At 38.7% G+C, this 21,272-nt stretch overlaps 1 protein-coding gene across 27 annotated transcripts in view; it reads right to left on the reverse strand.

Moving 5' to 3' along the window:
- Nucleotides 1-21,272, reverse strand: part of LOC132774269 (protocadherin gamma-A4-like) — a 393,640-nt gene that overhangs the window by 201,781 nt on the left and 170,587 nt on the right. Inside the window, exon 1 of one of the 27 annotated variants that reach the window (XM_060774228.2) lies at nt 17,172-19,526. The exons of 24 other annotated variants lie outside the window; for them this stretch is intronic. In XM_060774228.2, coding sequence (XP_060630211.2) covers nt 17,172-19,472 — 2,301 coding nt within the window. In that variant the 5' untranslated portion in view covers nt 19,473-19,526. Of the gene's footprint in view, nt 1-3,162; nt 5,764-11,502; nt 14,082-17,171; nt 19,527-21,272 lie in introns of those variants that run through there. 2 more of the 27 variants (XM_060774223.2, XM_060774233.2) reach the window with 2 other exon arrangements.

Below are 21,272 nucleotides of genomic sequence, written 5' to 3' on the forward strand. Positions count from 1 at the left end.
GCATCCCTGGAATGGCAGTTCTTTGCTGGCCAACAGTGGCACTCTGAGGCTGAAATGGAGAACTGCAAGCCATGTCTTAAGCAAGTGATTTGAGCAGAATTTATATTTGGCTGGTTAAAAGTAGAGGAAGAATAGTAGCACATATGTAGAATCCCCCCCCCCCCCCCCAAGTCTCATTGTAGAAAACTGTATCAGAAAGTAAGTGATAATTCATACTTATTTGGTGCTTTAAATGTGCCATCAACTTGTGTCTGACTTAAGCAATCTTACAGCGAATCTATCAAAGGGTTTTCTTAGCAAGATTTGTTTAGATGGGGTATGTTTCTGTTTTCTTTTGAGGTTGCAAGAATGTCACTTGCTCAAGAGGGGAATTTCATCCTCGTATCCACAGTCATAGTTCTACACTCAAATTGTTATACCACACTGTCTCTATATTTCTTGCACTGTATTCCTATATTGGAAGATATGCCTCTCTCAGGCTTTCTGCCAGTATGAAGATTTCCAGCAATCAGCTCTCCCCCCTCCAAATTATGTAAATACTTTAATTTACTCTTCATGAATGTTAGAAATAGTATATTTAAAGGTTCTCAGAGATAGATTTTTTAAAAGAAACACAAAAGGAAAGGAAAGAAACTCCCCAGGTTCATTATGTTATCCATAACACAAAATCTGTTCCAGATCCTCTGAATCTGAGTGTTCAGATAAATCTTTAGTCAATGTGGGAAAGCCGAAGAGAACACTGTGGTTCCAACCATATTTTGGCAGTGTTGTAAATTCCCACTCCCACTGGTAAGTGTATTTCAATTCATTACTTATAAAAATATGTCAAGTGGATGACAAACAGCATGGATTCTGAGATATCTTTAGAATGCTATTCAAACTGAATTTATTTCCGATCTGGCACAGTTCAGCTGACCTCTAAGATATATTGAAAAGTATAACAACAGTAGCTAAATACAGGGTGCGGCAGCATAACTTCCTTTTTTAAAATGCGCGCCATTCAGTCGGTTGAAGACGTAGAGGAGTGCTAGTGGTCCCGTTTGAGAGGTGGGAGTATAAAGTTTTGTCCTGACACAGTTCAGTCGCCATCATGCGTTGGAACAGTGAGGAGCGTGCTTTTGCTGTTGAGCCCTACTTTTCGAGCAGATTTGGAGTGGCCGGCCAGCTCTCCAGATTTGGTCCCTTGTGATTTTTTTCCATGGGTTTTTTTTAAATCCCGTGTTTATGTGAACCGCCCAAGGACCCTACAAGATTTAAAGACCAACATCCAGGAAGAAATTGCCACCATAACGCCTGCTATGCTGGCAAGAGTAATGACAAACGCCAGAAATCGGTTTACTCAGTGTATGGAGGATGGAGAATGGGGGATGTCACCTACCTAATTTGATCTTCGAAACTACGTAAAACAAAACTTTAGGTAAGTGCCTACATTATAAAAATAAAAATAAAAAATTCTGATTCATACATTGGGTTTTATTAAGTTTTGAAAAAAGGAAGTTATGCTGCCTCACCCTGTATATGAAGACAGGAATTTTAAGTAGGATATATTTTTTTCTTTTATGCCAGTGAAAAATTGCAGAGATGTTGTTTGGTTTTATAGGTGGATAATCCTAAAGCTTCCAATGGGTTAAATTAGATTGTACCCTTGAAGGATAGCCCATCCTATGTCTCATTTAGAATCAGACCAAAAGTGTTTAAGAAAGGACTTGCTCTTAGGCTCTGACTCCTTTATCTCACCTTTCCAGGTAGGTAGCATATACAAGGTAGCTGAGGAGAATAACTATGTGTCTCAATCACACTTAAGGAGAAAACTTAGAGCCCTTCCACACAGCTATATAACTCAGCATATCGAGGCAGATAATCCACAATATCTGTTTTGGACTGGGGTATCTGAGTCCACACTGCCATATAATCCAGTACAATTTGAAGTTTATACAGCTATGAGGAAGGGGCCTTAGAGAATCTGGCAGCCTTAGTTGGTTTACTGTATCCTGATGTCTTGCACAGATTAGTCAGATAATGGATCCACACAGGGAAATGACTCCTACAAAGGATCTCATGTAGACCACCCATATTGTGAGACTCATGTAGACCACTCATATTGTGATGACAGACCCACCACTTCTCAGGGCCATTTAGCAACACAAATTCCCTCCAACTCTGTCTGAAGTATAGTCAAGACTGGTGTCTGTCAGGTCTATAGTCCCTGAATGACTGGGGCAATGTGTCCTTTTTCCAATTCTCTCCAAGTCACTGAAACCTCTGTTAAAAATCTCACTTAATAAGGTATCTTGCAATAGTTCATGTTCTTTTTCAAATGTATATCTGAGCATTTATTTTCACCTACAATATTTCACAAAGAAAGATTTCTGAGAAAGACTTGTAGAACTTACGTGAAAAGGGCATTTATTCATAAATTGTCAGGGCCTATAAATCCTACTAGAAACATTAGCTTCTTCTGTCCTAAAGATCAATGATGATGATTATTATTATGGGAATTCATCCTTTCAATAAGCCTCTCCTCCTTCATCTTATATAAAAGGAATTGTGATTGGTCTTACAGAACTCAATACAAATAGACACACAGTCTTGTGATTCTCAAATTAGAAAATCTATTTCAAGAGCACAAATCACACCTTTTCCATTCCAGAGACACAAGTATGACAACTGTTGCTTGATCTGCTATAGAATGAGTCTGAATGTCTCCAGAAAATCTCATGTAATTGGGACCATGCCTACATACATACAAGGAAAATGTATGCATGTAGTATGTTTATGTATGTAGTATGTTTAGTATGAGCTAAAGTATTATCTGTTATTGAGCACTTTATGAGAGTATTCCTTCATCATGGTCAAACATTTCTGTGTCTCCATGCCTCAATAGATGGAATATGTCAAAGTCCAGATCATGCATACATTACAGCTTTCATTCAAAATTGTGGTCCTTCAACAGAATTCTTCCAAATGGAAACTGAAATAACTCACAATTCCAAAAGAATACACAATTTAACATTCTAAAGGTTATTCAATAAAGTTGGAATAAAGAATGAAAACTGGGAATTAAGAAATGAAATGTTATTAATCAACTATTCATTAGAAGTGGACGATAAGATTCAGTCATAACATATTAAAAAATAGGCAGATATTAGGGGAAAAACTCACCGCATCATCATTACTCATCTCTGTCTTTAAAATATTTTCTTGATTTGCTGTCAATAGCATGTCAGAATTCGGATCACATGAAAAATTCCCTGCAGCTTGAACGCTTGGTGCTGGAAAGGTAAATTCCTGTATCCTGGATTCAGAAGATAAACACAGCTGATAGGAGTAAGGCAAAGTTCCTTCTTCATAGTTTGGTGGGAATATGACTGTATTGTTTGAATGGGGAACAGGACCAAAGCATTGTAAGAATTTGGGACTCCCTGATCTTCGAACTTTCGTCAGAATGGCCAAAATTGCTGTCAGGAGGAATAAGAAGGAAATCAAAGCCAAGGCCAGGACCAAATAGAACTGGAGGTCCGACTGATACTCTGGGTCTCTAGAAGGGCTGTTAATTTCTGGAAGGGCCTCTTGGAAGGTTTCAGCAAAGACCAGATTCAGACTCACAGTACTGGATAGTGGAGGCTGGCCATTATCCTTCACTAAGATCACCAGTCTCTGCTTCGCAGCGTCTCTTTCCAAGAATGTCCTGGAGGTCCTGATCTCCCCATTATGGGCCCCAATTGTGAAGAGCCCTGGCTCAGTGGCTTGGACCAGATGGTAGGAGAGCCAAGCATTGTGTCCAGAGTCTGCATCCACTGCCACCACTTTGGTCACCAGATAACCCTCCTCGGCCGACCGTGGCACCATCTCAAATAAGGCTGAGCTTTCCACTCCCTGAGAGGGATAAAGAATTTGAGGGCTCTTGTCATTCTGGTCCAGGATGAAGATTTTGACAGTAGCAGTGCTGCTGAGGGATGGAGAACCTCCATCTTGGGCGCGCACTTCCACCTGAAACTCCTGACATTGTTCGTAATCAAAGGAGCGCTGAGCATAAATAGTGCCACTTTCAGAGTTGATAGAGAGGAAAGACATGATAGGCAGCTCTTGAATGTTGCTTCTGAGGAGGGAATAAGTTATTTGGCCATTGCGTTCCAGGTCTGGATCTGAGGCTTGGACACGGAAAATAGAGGAGCCAGAGGGATTGTTCTCTGGTATATAGGATGTGTAAGACGATTTATCAAAAGTAGGAAAATTGTCATTAATATCTGAAATCTTCAAGAAGATGGTTTTCTCTGATGAAAGAGGTGGGGTGCCTTTATCTGTTGCTATGATTGTGATATTGTATTCTGGAGTGATTTCCCTATCCAGGAGTCCATCTGTAAGAAGCTCATAGAAATCATTGTTTGTTGACACTATTTTGAAAGGCATACCATTTCTTAAATGGCAAGTGATGTCCCCATTATCTCCAGAGTCTTTATCGTGTACACTGATAAGGGCTACCAGTGTTCCTAGTGCAGAATCTTCAGGTATTGGACTGGATAAGGAGGCAAGGACCACTTCTGGTGCATTGTCATTTTCATCTATGAGTTTTATTTCAACATTAGTGTGAGCTGCTAATCCACCTCCATCTCGTGCCTCTACTGCCATTACATACTTCTCTGTTTTCTCAAAGTCCAGAGGCTCCTTAACTGTAATTTTTCCATTTTGTGAATTCAAATCGAATTTCTGTCGAGCACGTTCAGGAATGTTCCTGAAGTTATAGTTGATTTGAGCATTTGAACCTGCATCTCTGTCTGTTGCTTTAACCTGTACCACTAAAGATCCACTCTGTGTATTCTCACTCAAGGTCACTATGTACCGTTCTTGAGTGAAGACTGGTGGGTTGTCATTGGCATCAATGACAGTAATCCATATTTTGGCTGTCCCCGTTTTGGGAGGCTCCCCTCCATCCACAGCCATAAGAGTTAAATGGAAACTACCTTCACTTTCATGATCCAATTGCTTGTTCAATATCAATGTTGCATATTTCTTTCCATCGTCACTGTCTTTAACATCCAATGCAAAATACTTATTATTGTTCAGGTGATAATCCTTTAGAGAATTTGCTCCTATGTCAGGATCCTCAGCTTGCTCTAAGATGAATGTGGTTCCTGGCAACGTAGATTCACTTATCTGTAGCTTGATATCACCATCCATAAAATGTGGTGCATTGTCATTAATGTCTTGGATCTCTATAGTTATATGAAAAATATTTCTAGGATTTTCAGACAGTACTTTAAAATTGATAGGGCAGGATTTACTTTCCCCACATATTTCCTCTCTGTCAATCCTGTCATTTACATAAAGATTCCCATTTTCTGCACTGATAGTAAAATACTGCTTTTCACCGAGAGAAAGAATGTGCATGTTGCTCTTTGCTATTTCTCCTGCAGACAGTCTCAGATCTTTTGCCAGGTTTCCCACAATGGAGCCCTTTCCCATTTCTTCAGGAATGGAATACTGAATGTTTTCTGAGGCAGCTTTGCAAAACAAAGAGAAAAATAAGAGAATTACTTGCCTTTGTCGTGATCTGTTCTCTTTGTGCTGGTCCTCCATTGCACTGAATGAAAAAATGGCTTTATCCTTGTTTGGTGTGGTCAGATAAGTTGAAAAAAAATCAAATTCCCAGTCAGACACATTTAAGAATGCTATAAATGCCACTGGTATATGCTTATTTACATTGCAGCATTTCCTTTTACTGCAAGAATGTTGGCTTTTCCTATGTTCTCCTGTTTCCTAATGAATAAGCAGTTTCACTGCATGAGGCATCCTTGGGTTAGTAGATCCTCTTTGCTGGCCAACAGCGGCACTCTGAGGCTGCAGTAGAAAACTGCAAGTCATATCTTAAGCAAATGAAATGAAACCCATTACTTGCAATTTTCATACTTCTGTGTAGTCATTTGGAGGCAAAAGGGAAGCATCTTTAGTGCTTTGGCAAATAATACATATTTAGAATTGTGTATGGGAATTCTGTAGAATTATCTTATTAGTAAACCTATATCAGAAAACAAGTAATTTCTGTGACAGTGAGTTCTTAAAATGGAATGGATAGCTCACTGAAGTTTTCTTAGTTGCAAATAAGGCTTTTCAACATTCATGTTTTTATCTAGTTAATATGTGTAACTTCTACCATCTGCCTTTAATAAGAAATGGCACTTCTTCCCCATAATATTGCAATTAATTATCTACTACCCACGGAAAGCTACTAGTATTCCCAACTCAAAAACCTATGCATTTATTTATTTTTTATTTTTGTATCTTTTTTCTTTCTTTTTCTCTGGTAATGTTTCTTTTTAGTATGTGTATTGTGTTGTATTGTGGTTTTATGTCACTTTTGGTAAAATGAATAAAAATTACTATTGAGCTGTGGAGTTCATCTTCCATAATAAAATATTCAGGAATACAACTCTAGCCTGTTTAATATAGAAATAATAGATTACTACTTAGTATATTAGGTAACATTGTGGAACTCTAAAAGAAATGCCAATAAATGGCATCTACATCGATTGCAGCATTAGCCTATCAGTTTGAATTTAGGAACATGTTTTTGTTGTGTTTTGTTTTTGCTTTATGCAGGGAAATAAATATCAGTGCCTCAATTTGGCTTTATTAGCTTACACTTCTAAGGCTTTCAACAGGTTAAGTTTTTCTGCTCTGGTGAAGGGTATCCTATCCTACCTCTCACTGAGAAGCAGCTTGAATTTACACTGTGATAGATATGTCTCATCTAAACCTGTCCAACTAGATGAGATGAAGCAACAAGACTCTTATTTCAATACCCTTCTGGAGGCAGAGAAAAGCATGGATCAATTAATTGACTGATACAGTGCTAGTCACCAAGGTAAAGTTCTGCATTTAAGATAATTTTCTTTCTGTTATTTTTTTAAGTTTGCTTGAAGTCCATATTTGGAAGATATGTTAGTGCAGGTTAAATGAAGCTTGTTTCATATTTTGTTAAAGGAAAAACCCCAATGTTTTTCTCTTGGCTTCATACAAGGTTTTGAAGCAACTTGTACATCCAGAGAAGACACACCATATAGTTTTGCAGATGGATAAATATTTTCTGTTCCCTTGCATACAAACTATACTCCATAATAGAATATTAGCAGTGGCAAGAGGATGACAGAACATAATTAGGAGAACGTAGACTCTAACATTTTTGCTTGACATGGAAGAGTTTCATGAGCAGGAAAGGAGAGTATTCAAATATATGGACCCAGATATGTTCTAAACTATTTTTATACCTCTAGATATTGAGTACAATAGGTTGAAATACCTGTCTAAACCCAATGCTAAATCCTTCAAATTGCATTACTAAAATGCCTAAATTAATAAATGGCAATTTTTATGAAAAAATAAGTTAGATAGGACCTGAATAATACAGATCTAGAAAAATATTGTTTTTCTCTATCAGTATGCTGCAGTATGCTACATGGAACATATTACAGATACAAAAGCAACATGTGAGAGAAGTACTTAGATATCAAATTCTTTTAGATATGCAACCACTGATACTTTGATGTTGCGTACCTTCAAGTCATTTCTGACTTATGGTGAACCTATTATGGAGTTTTCTTGGAAGAATTTGTTCAGAGGGGGTTGTTCTTGCTTCCCTATCACACTGAGAAGGTACACTTTGCCCATGTTCACCCAGTAAGTTTCCCTGACTAAGCAGGAATTCGAATCTTGGTCTTCCAGAGTTCTAGTTGGATGCTCAAACCATATTACCACACTGGATGCCATTATTAATATTTCCAAAGAAGTAAATATAATTATGTTCAGTATGACTTAAGCCCAAAATAATACGTTAAATAAAATCTTATTACAAGGTACAAAGAAATGGAAATAATCATTTAATTAAATTACTAAATTTAATTTTTAAAAAAAACAAGTCCAAAGGAGTATATACCATAACCGGTACTACCACAGCATATTAGAATAATTTACTCATTATTACAGAAAGACATTTAAGCTTCACTAAAGAATCACATATATAATTTAGCTGGCAGTTATAAATATTTATGCTATAAAAAATTCCCCAAATCTTCCCTGAAATAAATAAATAGCCTGAATCAAAATAGGAAAAATATAAAATGCAGTTTCATGACATACTGAGATCATACTATAAAACTGGATTGATCTACATTGCTTGCTGAAATATCTCTAGATTCAGACACCCACACATAACTCAAATTAAGAATTTGAGAAAGGTGCATATGCTTAAGAAAAACGTAATTACAACACTATTTTTCACTCAAACAGACACAAACATCATTTTCAGAAAGATATCTAGACTTGAATTTGTATTTTTCCATTTGTATGAATAAATTGAGATTTTGGAATCATTTTACTTGGAACTTCTTTTTGGATGGACTACCTCAGGTTCTGTCCACACGAGAAAGACAGGAATGATACCACTGGAGGTTCTATTGCCTTGGAACATATTATCTTAGTTGTTGCTGTCTGATCCATGCTGTCATGTTAATCTAATGTGAAAATTGCCAAACAACCCTTTTAATGAAAGAAATTGATTGATTATATTTATACATTGGATGACTTGTTGGGTTCTGACTAAACCTGTTTTTCATTTTCAGTATTCCAGTCTACCTATCTGTTACCCTTGAGTGACTTGTATCACTGTTTGCAGCTGCAACAATTTTTGTTGTTACTATATGGACCATCAGCTTGGTCGCAACAAGGAAGATTCTAAGACTAAGGTCCATTCTACACTGCCATATCATCCAGATTATAAAAGCAGACAATTCACATTATCTGCTTTGACCTGGATTATAGAAGTCTACATTGCCGTATAATCCAATTCAAAGCATATAATCAGGATTTTATATGGCAGCGTAGAAGGGGCCTGAGTCCAACAATACAATGAAGAAATCATTTGCAGTCACTTCCCTAGTCATAGAGAAAGAACAGCCAATGGATAAGTGGAATCTGCGATATGTTCATAATGGGCATTCTCACCAATATACCACAGGCCAGCTCAAGCAGATATTTCCAGAGTCATGCAGGCATTCTACTTCACAATAATATACAGAGAGGCAGGCATTAGAAGCATCCCTTTTATGAATCATCAAGACCCATACCACAGATTAGAGGAAACTGAGGTTGTGGGAGGGAATTACAAATATTTTCACTAAGGCTCTAATACCATTCATCAGACTACTACACAGAAAACACAAAGACTTATTTTATGTCTAAGAGATAAAAATAATTTTAAAAAAGAAATAGGCACATTTGATCCCTGTTGGAAATGCAGCAATGCTTAGCACTGAGGAGTGAAGAATGCCTCACAGTGGGCAGCAGTAAGAGGGTTAGTTTGAATGACGTGAAGCATCCTCTTTCCCTTCCTCTGTTTACCTATCATGGCTTCCCTGTGATGTAAACCAACACTCTTAAGAAGATTTATTCAATTCTTCTTCCCATAAGTCCTCTCTAGACTTCCAAGGACCTCATCACATTGGGCTAAAATCAGTGGCATGTGCCAATTTTAGCTCAGGTCGCTCACGGAGCCAAACTGGCTCTCATTGTACGATGCCGTGCTGGCTCCATGGGTGAAGGAGATTGGAGTCAGCACATGCCAATGGCAGGGCAGCACAGGAGAGCTCCTTTGTTGCCATACAGTCTATGGGGTGAAGCTGTGCAATCATGCTTCCCCATGTGATTGCTTTCCCTTGGTTCCAAGAGATGTGGGGTGCCGGATTCCCCACGTCCCATGGTGAAGTGAAGGTATGATAAGGTGGCAAGATATAGCCAGGTTAGATCAGCACCTTGAGATACTTTTGATCTCATCACACCGTTGTTTTTTTAGTGTCCTAGGATGCTTCCCCACCAGTCCAGCGACAGATGGGCACACAATAGACAAAAATGCTGGATAAAATCTATGTTTATTTTAAAATGGGTTTTAAGTCCAATGAACCACATTGCAAGTAAATCAAGAGAATCATCAGGATTGTAGTACCTACAGCATATGTGTCCAGTGTTGAGAAACCCAACAATGTTCAAAGAAACAAAGCTGGTGGAATACAGCAGCCACTAAATGCTAGGGAATGAGAGAACAGGATCAATCTTCCCTTTGACTCTACTAGGCAGATACCTTTGGAGGAGGGCTTTGCAAGAGGAAAGAAAGATGTCACAGGTGTCTGTGGAGTCAGTCCAATATAGAAAGAACACACAGAAGAATAGAAAGAATGGTTTGATGGGTGGAAGCTCTTTAGAACTTCTTCAGAGACTAATTATCTATACCAGACACTGTTTAATCCACTTATTGTGTGCAGCACATGTGCAATGCCTGCTTAACCTTTTCATCTGTTTTTGTCATCTTTTTAGAATATGATATGGGATTACTGATGATACCTGATAAAATTTAAGCAGTCTACACTGGCTGCTTAGTCCAGAGACAAGCTCAGTGGGCCAAACCCTCTGCAGCACAGTATTGATGTCCACCTGTCCTGAAACGGTATCTGGCTTGATGGACTGTATCTTTGTCCTTGATGTCACCATCTGCCAGCCCAAGGACCTCTTTGCAAGTGTCTGGCCATTGCAGTTGTGCATACTGAGATGATAATGGGGCATCTAAATGATCTCATCTTTCTTGCTGGTTGGGCAGGTTGGGCATTCTGACCTCAGGAGATGCTATCATGAAAGGCACCAACAGGAAGCTGGTGTCCAGGTAGATAGTAGATTGGGATGAAAAGAACCTGATCAACCCATCCAGATGACAACAAAGCCTTCAGACACTCTGAACATTCTTACAAAAACTGAAGTATCCCTTCATTTTGATTAAAGCGGAGAAAAATTTGAATATTTACTGGAAATCCTTGTGTGTTGTGTAGACTGCCAGGGCTGGATCTGAGATAAGCAAATGTATTTTTATTCACATAGAAATCTAGAGGAGGTGCTTTATTTTTTCCAGTTGCTTTATATTTTGTAATTATTATGCTATACTCAGTACAAACCATTCATAAATGCTTCATTCATAGGCACACATTTTACCCACACCATACTATGCACAGCACTCTTCTTACATTTTTGATGTCACAAAGAAAACATACAATTGAACATGACATTATTACTAAAATCAGAGAAATCTCATGACATGGCCATAAAATCAATGTCAGAATGACAAAAAAAAATTTTCTGCTGCTTGGCAGGATAAACACATCATTAACCTACCCCCCCTTAGAGAAATCCAACATGTAGAAACAACCCTTTTGAAGTGATTCCATTAATGTTAAACATGACGCAAAACAAAGTCAGATTTCTGGCCCTTATAGAATTGTTGTTTCAACACATATACATCTCTACATCTCCAGGGCCTACATACATTACATGGACCTTGCTTGTAGATATTATATATTACTTATAATTGCAGAACGGATGACAAACAGCTACATACTGCAGAAAACTTCATTTTCAATAAAAAGATGCACAATTAAAAACACAGATAGAAATCATACCTAGACTCACCTCATCTGCTTTATTAATCTCTGCTTTTAAAGTATTTCCTTGATCAGATGTCAAAAGCACATCAGATTGAGGATTGCAGTAAATATTCTCTGCAGTTTGTACACTTGGTGCAGGAAAGGTAAATTCCTGTATCCTGGACTCAGAGGATAAACAGAGCTGATAAGAATAAGGCAATGTTCCTTCTTCATAGTTTGGTGGAAATATGACAGCATTATTTGAATGAGGAACAGGACCAAAACACTGCAAGAATTTGGGACTCCCTGATCTTCGAAGCTTTGTTAGAATGGCTAGAATCACTGTCAGGAGGAATAAGAAGGAAATCAAAGCCAAGGCAAGGACCAAATAGAACTGAAGGTCCGACTGATACTCTGGGTCCCTGGGTTGACTGTTAATTTCTGGAAGGGCCTCTTGGAAGGTTTCAGCAAACACCAGGTTAAGACTCACAGAACTAGATAGTGGTGGCTGGCCATTGTCCTTCACTAAGATCACCAGTCTCTGCTTGGCAGCATCTCTTTCCAAAAACACCCGAGATGTCCTGATCTCCCCATTATGGGTCCCAATTGTGAAGAGCCCTGGTTCAGTGGCCTGGACCAGATGGTAGGAGAGCCAAGCATTGTGCCCAGAGTCTGCATCCACTGCCACCACTTTGGTCACCAGATAACCCTCCTCAGCTGAGCGAGGCACCATCTCAAACAAAGCTGAGCCCTCCATTCCCTGAGAAGGATAAAGAATTTGAGGGCTCTTGTCATTCTGGTCCAGGATGAAGACCTTCACAGTAGTAGTGCTGCTGAGGGGAGGGGACCCTCCATCGTGCGCCCTCACTTCCACCTGAAATTCCTGGCACTGTTCATAGTCAAAGGAGCGCTGAGCATAGATGATGCCACTTTCAGAGTTGATGGAGAGGTAAGATAAGAGAGGCAGCTCCTGAATGCTGCTTTGGAGGAGGGAGTACGTGATTTGGGCATTGCGATCCAGATCTGGATCTGAGGCTTGTGCCCGGAAAATGGAGGCACCTGAAGGATTGTTTTCTGGCACAAAAGCAGTGTAAGAGGATTTCTCAAAAGCGGGGGCATTGTCATTGATATCTGAAATCTTTAGGAAGATCATCTTCTCTGTCGAAAGAGGGGGTGTGCCTTTGTCTGCTGCTGTGATTGTGATATTGTACTCTGGAGTGATTTCCCTGTCCAAAGGACCATCTGTAAGAAGCTTGTAGAGATTATTGGATGTGAACACTATTTTGAATGGCAAAATATCTTTTAAATAGGAAGTAATTTCCCCATTATCCCCGGAATCTCTATCCTTTATATTGATAAGTGCTATCAGAGTCCCAAGCGCAGAATTCTCCGGAATTGGGCTGGACAATGAGACAAGGATCACTTCTGGAGCATTGTCATTTTCATCTAAAAGTTTTATTTCCACTTTACACTGAGCTGTCAATCTACCTCCATCTATTGCTTCAACTATCAGCACATATTTCTCTGTTTCCTCAAAATCCAGAGGCTCCTTAACTGTAATTTTCCCATCTTGTAAATTCAAGTTGAATTTCTGATAAGCATGTTCAGGGATGTTTCTAAAGCCATAGTGGATTTGTCCATTTGAACCAGCATCTCTGTCGGTAGCTTTGACCTGTACCACTAGAGACCCACTTGGCACATTTTCCCTCATTGTTACCACATACAATTTTTGAGTGAAAATTGGTGGGTTGTCATTGACATCAATGACATTAATCCATATTTTAGCTGTTCCCGTTTTGGGAGGGTTTCCTCCATCCAGAGCCATAAGAATTAATTGAAAACTGCTCTCGCTTTCATGATCCAGCTGTTTTTCTAGTACTAATTCTGCATATTTCTTTCCATCTTCTGTCTCTTTTATTTCCAAAATGAAATACTTATTATCATTCAGATGGTAACTTTGTAGACTATTTACCCCAATGTCGGGATCTTCTGCTTCCTGTAACATAAAAGCTGTTCCTGGCAAAGTTAATTCACTGATCTCTAGCTTGATGTCACCATGCAAAAAACCTGGTGCATTGTCATTTACATCCAGGATCTCTACAATTATATGAAAAATGGTTGTAGGATTTTCAGCCATTACTTCAAAACTAATGGCACAGGATTTTGTAGTTTCCCCACAGATTTCCTCTCTATCAATCCTGTCATTTACATAAAGATTCCCATTTTCTGCATTAATAATGAAATATTGCTTTTCTCCTAAAGAAAGGATATGCAGGTTGCGATTTGCTATTTGTTCTGTGTTCCACCTCAGATCTTTGGCAAGGTTTCCCACAATGGAGCCCTTCTCCAGTTCTTCAGGAATGGAATACTGAATGTGTTCTGAGGCAGCTTTGCAGAACAAAGAGAATAATAAGAGAAGTACTTGCCTTTGTAGAGATTTGCTGTGATCATTGTGCCTTTCCTCCATTCCACACAGTAAAAAAAATATCTTTAGCCTTCTTTGGTGTGCTCAGATGATCTGAAATATTTTCAGTTCCAATCCCATCAGACTCCAGAATGTTTAGAGATTATATTTTTCTGCATAGCAGTAGGAGATGTGTTTGCACATCGTTTCACTGATCTGCAGCAAATATGAGGAATTCAGAGGCTCTTTGAGAACTATGTTGGCCAACAGCGGCACTGTGAGGCTTAGATGGAGAACTGCAGGCTATGACTTGGAACTGTGGAAAAGATTTCTTGCTTTCTTCATATTTACATGGTGCTGTTCAAGTTATAGTAAACAAATTGTGTTGTGGTGTTAGAAATAATAACATGTATTATTATTTCTATACATATTATTTTGAGTTTGTGCTTTTCAGTAGTAAAAGTATAAAAACTTCACTGACATAATTATACTAGAAAATAGGTTATAATACTTATTTTCTATTATATATGGTCTTAAAGTCAGATTAATGATTCCTTGAGTTTTTTAATGGATGTATATGACATTTTAAAAAAATCTCCAAGTGTTCTGTATGTAGTTTCCAACTAAGAACAGAGAAGTTTTTCGTTCGAATGCTGCGGACCTGAGTTTTTAATTGCAAAATGTTTATAGTAAACCTTTGGCTTTAATTTATCCAAAAACTGTTTCTCTTGCTTGCCATACATATTTATGCATACACACACACACAAGCTTTATTGTGACAGTATTCAATGACATGTTGTTCTCCTGAAGTATAGGAGATATCTATCATTGTATTCAGAATGCACGCAGGCAGCCTTGGGTGTCTCCATTATTCCTCTCACTCATCTTTCTGTCCATTTTTTGCACCTCTACTTTTTGATTTGTTTTGATTTGCATTAATTATATACTTAAAATTCCAAATTAGAAATGTGATCTGTAAAATTTTATTCGCTAAATTGGTTTTGCAGATGCACTATGCGAACACACTGCATATAAATATATGTGCAAGATGACCTTTCAAAATTCTTATTTTTCTGAAATAACACCAATATCCACAGTTGGGCTGATATATCAAACTGCAAACCGCCCCTTTTCCCTGTCTTTGGTGCCTTTGGTCAGTAACATGTAGCTTAAACAACGTTGTCCAAAAATCTTGATGATTTTGGTGGCTTGTAAAAAAATCTTATTCTATTTTCATTTTAACAGAATTATAAGGAATAATTGTGGCTGTATACATATTACAAACAATTTAGTTTTACTTTATAATTTCACTGTTCTGCTCTCTCCACTATAAAATCATGATGGCACTTCTCAGAGTTAATAGTTCTCTCTTGAAAGTCAAAATAACAAGGTAGTTTAATCATCTTGCCCCCTAGAAGATATCCTGCAGTTTGAATTATAGATTGCTGAAGCATCTTTTAGCTTCTGTCATAACTAGCTGATGTGCACCAAATATCTCTATTTGTGCTGGTACGTCTGTACCAGGAGCTCCAACTTTATTTTCTTTCTTTTATCTGTTTGCAGTCATAGGGCAGGGCTCCTGTCCATCATAATTAAGCTTTGGTTCCGCCCCTTGTTCAGGGCTCTGGAAGGGAGCCATTTTTTTGGGCAGTCTCACATAAGGAAGCTAAACTATAGGACACAGACCAGCTCGTCCCGTAGAAAAGCTTCTTTTCTCAAGAGCTTCCAGGGAAAAAGAACATCAAGGGAAATAAGAGCTTCCAGGGAAAAGGTCCCAAGGCTCTGGCTGAGAGCTCACGGCCTCTCAGCCTCACAGCAATCAGAGGAAAAACAGCCCTGAAGTTTCAAAGAATTCTCTGAGGGAGGACAGCATTACAGATCCACGGAATTCCAGCTGACATATCTTCAAGCCTCGGCTGGTAGGTCTACTCGATACTCAGACGCATTTGGAATTGGTAGTAGGACCCACACCGATGAGTCATAGATAGTAAACAGCCTGGGAGAGGTTAAAAAGGGTTTTTCCTACAGAGAAGGTTCAGTTAATTAAAGTCAGGTACCAGTCCATTGAGGACGAGACTAAGAAAGCCTTGAAGTGTTGTTTGAACCATTGAAGATTTGTTGCTTGTTCCATAATAAAGACTTTGTTGTATCATTAAAGACTCTAAAGACCACCACTTCAAAAAAATCCCTGAGAACCTCTCTTTGAGGCGCCCCTGGCTTCCCGCTGGGCTTAAAGTATACATCCTATAGAAAAGTACAGCTGTTACAGGCCCAGCGTGTGACAGAACACTATTGCTTTGCACATGTTACCAAAATTTAACTACTGTTGCGATAAATCACATTTAATGATCTAGAGGATAATACTTAATATTGTTTTCTGAAAGTGTATATCAGCATTTTTGGACACTAAACAGCACCCCCCCCCCCCCAAGATCTGTAGAGCATTTGTTCATGCATAGTTTTGGTCTATATCTCCTACAGGAGTACATTATTGGCTCATTCTGTATCCAAGATTACTATTATTATGAGAAGACTGATATATTAGAAAGGGCATGACACCAAGAGATGCAACAAAACTCTTTATTTCTCAAACTAGAAGTCCTACAATATCAAACATAAGTGTATCCCTTCAAAACCTGGATTGTCTGATTCATGGGTCAATGTAATTACTCTAATTCTTACGAGTGAAGTGAGTTAGTCCATTCTTATGGCAAGGGGTTAGTCCATTCTAGGAGAACCTAAAAGAAGCACTACCCGCCTCTGCTATCTCTACTGTGGTGCTGTTTCTGGCCTTTTTGAATGCCTGGATGGGAAAATGGCAGCAGTGGCCAGGGGAAGCTGGCAGCATTGGCGGAGAGTGACTAATTAAGAAATAAAGTGAAATGAAGTGAAGCATTGGTGCTTTCCCCTTTTTGCGGAATGGCTCTCGACTTATCCCCACATCACATCAAAATCCATAATTTTGTCTGGAAAACAGTCCTAACTTTATATGAGGTCAATGTGTACAATGTATATGGTACTTTAATCACAAACGCACACTTTGCCTGTTCTTGAGAAGACCACAACATAAAATATGACCTAAAAAAAAAAAAATCAAATTTCCTGCCCTTGATGGTATTCTTGTTTTAACACTGCCCAGGAGTCTTCATCTCATGGATCTAGTAATGTACATCTTACATGTTTCAACATTGCTTGTAAGGAATTATATAATACATTTGATTAGAAAACAGGCAACAAATAGCTAAATACTACAGTAAACATCATCCTCAATAAAAATGCACAGGTTATAAACTTAGGTAGAAATAACTCACCTCATCAGCATTATTACTCTCTGCCGTTAAAATACCCCCTTGATCAGTTGTCAAAGGTACATCAGATTGAGGATTATAAGAAAGATTTTCTGACAGTTGAACAGGGGGTGCTGGAAATGAAAATTCCTGTATCCTGGACTCAGAGGATAAGCAAAGCTGATAGGAGTAAGGCAATGTCCCTTCTTCATAGTTTGGTGGGAATAAAACAGCATTGTTTGAATGGGGAACTGGACCAAAACACTCCAAAAATTTGGGGCTCCCTGATCTTCGAAGCTTTGTCAGAATGGCCAGAATCACTGTCAAGAGGAATAAGAAGGAAATCAAAGCCAAGGCAAGGACCAAATAGAACTGGAGGTCTGACTGATACTCTGGGTCCCTGGGTTGGCCGTTAATTTCTGGAAGGGCCTCTTGGAAGGTCTCAGCAAAGACCAGGTTAAGACTCACAGTACTGGATAGTGGTGGCTGGCCATTATCCTTCACTAAGATCACCAGTCTCTGCTTGGCAGCATCTCTTTCCAAAAATGTCCGGGATGTCCTGATCTCCCCATTATGGGCCCCAATTGTCAAGAGCCCTGGTTCAGTGGCCTGGACCAGATGGTAGGACAGCCAAGCATTGTGCCCAGAGTCGGCATCCACTGCCACCACTTTGGTCACCAGATAACCCTCCTCGGCTGAGCGAGGCACCATCTCAAACAAGGCTGAGCCGTCCACTCCGTGAGAAGGATAAAGAATTTGAGGGCTCTTGTCATTCTGGTCCAGGATGAAGACCTTCACAGTAGTAGTGCTGCTGAGGGGAGGAGAGCCTCCATCTTGGGCTTGCACTTCCACCTGAAACTCCTGACACTGTTCGTAATCAAATGAGCGCTGGGCATAGATGATGCCACTTTCAGAGTTGATGGAGAGATAAGACAAGAGAGGCAGCTCCTGAATGTTGCTTCTGAGGAGAGAGTAAGTGATTTGGCCATTGCGTTCCAGATCTGGATCTGAGGCTCGGACCCGGAAAATGGAGGCACCTGAAGGATTGTTTTCTAGTACATAAGAAGTGTAGGAGGATTTCTCAAAGGCAGGGGCATTATCATTGATATCTGAAATCTTGAGGAAGACAGTCTTCTCCGTTGAAAGAGGGGGTGTGCCTTTGTCTGTTGCTATGATTGTGATATTATACTCTGGCGTGCTTTCTCTATCTAGGGGACCATCTGTAAGTAGTTTATAAAAATTATTGTTGGTTGACACTATATTGAAAGGCACACCACTTGTTAAATGGCAGGTAATCTCCCCATTTTCCCCAGAATCTCTATCATTCACATTGATAAAGGCCACCAGAGTTCCTACTGCTGAATCCTCTGGTATTGGGCTGGATAAGGAGGCCAGGATTACTTCTGGGGAATTGTCATTTACATCTAATAACTTTATTTCAACATTGCATTGAGCTACTAAACCACCTCCATCACGTGCTTCTATTGTCATCACATATTTCTCTGTTTCCTCAAAATCAAGATCCTCCTTAACTGTTATTTTCCCATCTTGTGAATCCAAAATGAATTTCTGTCGAGTACGTTCTGGAATGTTTCTGAAGCCATAGTTGATTTGTGCATTTGAACCTGCATCTCTGTCAGTGGCTTTCACCTGTACCACTAAAGAACCTCTAGGTGCATTCTCTTTCAGGTTCACCATGTAAGTCTCTTGAGTGAAGACTGGTGTATTGTCATTTACATCAATGACAGTAATCAATATGTTAGCTGTCCCAGTTTTGGCAGGCTCTCCTCCATCCACAGCTGTAAGGATTAAGTGAAACTTGCTTTCACTTTCATGATCCAGCTGTTTGTTTAGCACCAATTCTGCATATTTATTTCCATCTTTCCTCTCTCTAACTTTCAAAGCAAAATACTTGTTATTATTTAGGTGATAGTCCTGTAAAGCATTCTCACCAATGTCAAGATCTTCAGCTCCTTCTAAGATAAATGTAGCTCCTGGCAAGGTTAATTCACTGATATCCAGCCTGATATCACTATGCAGAAAATGTGGTGCATTGTCATTTATATCTTGGACCTCTACAGTTATGTGAAATATATTCATAGGATTTTTAGCCATCACCTCAAAACTGATGGTACAGGAACTAGTTTCCCCACATATTTCCTCTCTATCAATCCTATCATTTATATAAATATAACCATTTTCTGCACTGATTGTGAAATACTGCTTTTTACCTAGAGAAAGTATATGCAGATTGCTTTTTGCTATTTCTCCAGGATTCAGTCTCAGATCTTTGGCAAGATTTCCCACAATGGATCCCTTTTCCATTTCTTCAGGAATTGAATACTGGATAGTCTCTGAAGCAGCCTGACTTAACAACGAGAATAAGAAGAGAAGTACTTGCCTTTGCAGTGATTTGCTGTTAACATAGTGATTTTCTTCCATTTCACTCAATGAGAAAATTTGCTGTATCCTTGTTGGCTGCTCTTAGATGCTCTGAAAAATTACCAGTTCCTTCCAGTTTCCAGAAATCCTTATCAGGGTAGTAAAATATCGTGAGTTTCTTCTCCGCATTGCCTTGTGTTCTCCTGTTTTCCAGTGAATGAGCATTTTCTCTGTTTGAGACATCCTTTGGTTAGTACTTTTCCTTTGTTGGCTAACAGCGACACCCACAGTCCCATATGGGGAATTGCGTCCCATATTTTCAGTCCAGAACGTGGAAAGCTTTTTGTACATGTTCATAGTTATGTGTAGAAATTCTATGGCAGAGTAAGCAACATGTAATGTTTCTCAGCAAATAATATATTTTTAAGGATTTTGTATGCTTTTTTTCATTAGTACAATGAAAAAACTGGCCTCCCTGGAAAAATTTACACTAGAAAACAAGTATTAATTTCTCATATTTGTGTTATTTAAGAGGAATTGATAGTCTTACTCTTCTATGCTGCCAGTTTCCTGGAGATAGTAACGAAATGAATGGATAATGTTTCTAGTAATCACATCTTTTTCCAGAGAATTGTTGTTATGTCTTCAATCTACATTCTGTTGGTCCTCAGAATAATGCATTTGAAATATTGGGAAATACAGCTGATTTTTTTATCTAAACATTTGTTATTTTGTATTTTTTTCATGCTGTGCTCCCCATTTCATAGCAACAAATTTGGATTTAATCCCAAGCATACACTTCAGGCAAATTTAAATACATTGCCTAAGGAGTAAGATACTTTAAAACCCATCTTTCATATGGCATTGAAACATTCACATTTTTCCAGCAATTTAAAACATTCAAAAGGTACTCAGATTCTGGATTTTTTATGTCATTTTCCACAAATTGTGCAAGAGAACTTTCTATGCAAGCCTTCAAATTGCTTTCTAAAACAGAAGCTCCTCCTCAAAATCACACAATTCAGTGCCTTATGTGCTTTTATTGTATCGTGGCTGTAAGAATCAAATGTTATTGCTCTCATCCAGTGTAGTTTTGACAATGGATGCAATGCCTTTAATTGTGCATTTGTATGTTGCTGTGTAGATTTCACCCAATTTTTTCCTGTTAAATACTATTGTGTAAAACTATGCAAGATGAATATGCAAAGGTTTGTGTAATAATATATCAGATACTATATCATATAAAATATTAAATACATATTTGTAAAGAAATGACATGTTACTACTACACCAGTACCATTAACCAAGGATTACAATGGGTCCTATTCCCATTTTGCCAGAATCCAAAAAGGGAGACACAAGCAGTAAATACAGGGAATGCTCAATGTATTTTTAAGAGGACTTTCTGCCTCTTTCTTAGTGAACCATAATCCTAATTTACAGCGAGAATTAATCAATTTTTGAAGGGTGAAAAGTTAGATGAGGTCTGGGGCTTCTCCCATCTTGTATCGGGTGTTACTTTTCTCACTTTATGCAAAGGAAGATGTTCCAGAAATGTGATGTTTATTCTGATTTTATTGCTTTGTATTCCTAAGGCTACCAATAGTTTAAACTGTCACATCCTACCTCCCATTGAGAATCAGCTTGAGCAGATTCGGTAATAGAGCTGTTTTATGTTGTGATAGTTTTATAAAATAATATCCCCCTCCTTTAAACAGCGTATGGAAATGTTTTGAAGAGACA

The sequence above is a fragment of the Anolis sagrei genome, chromosome 4 (genome assembly GCF_037176765.1).
Source record: "Anolis sagrei isolate rAnoSag1 chromosome 4, rAnoSag1.mat, whole genome shotgun sequence".
NCBI lineage: Eukaryota > Metazoa > Chordata > Lepidosauria > Squamata > Dactyloidae > Anolis > Anolis sagrei.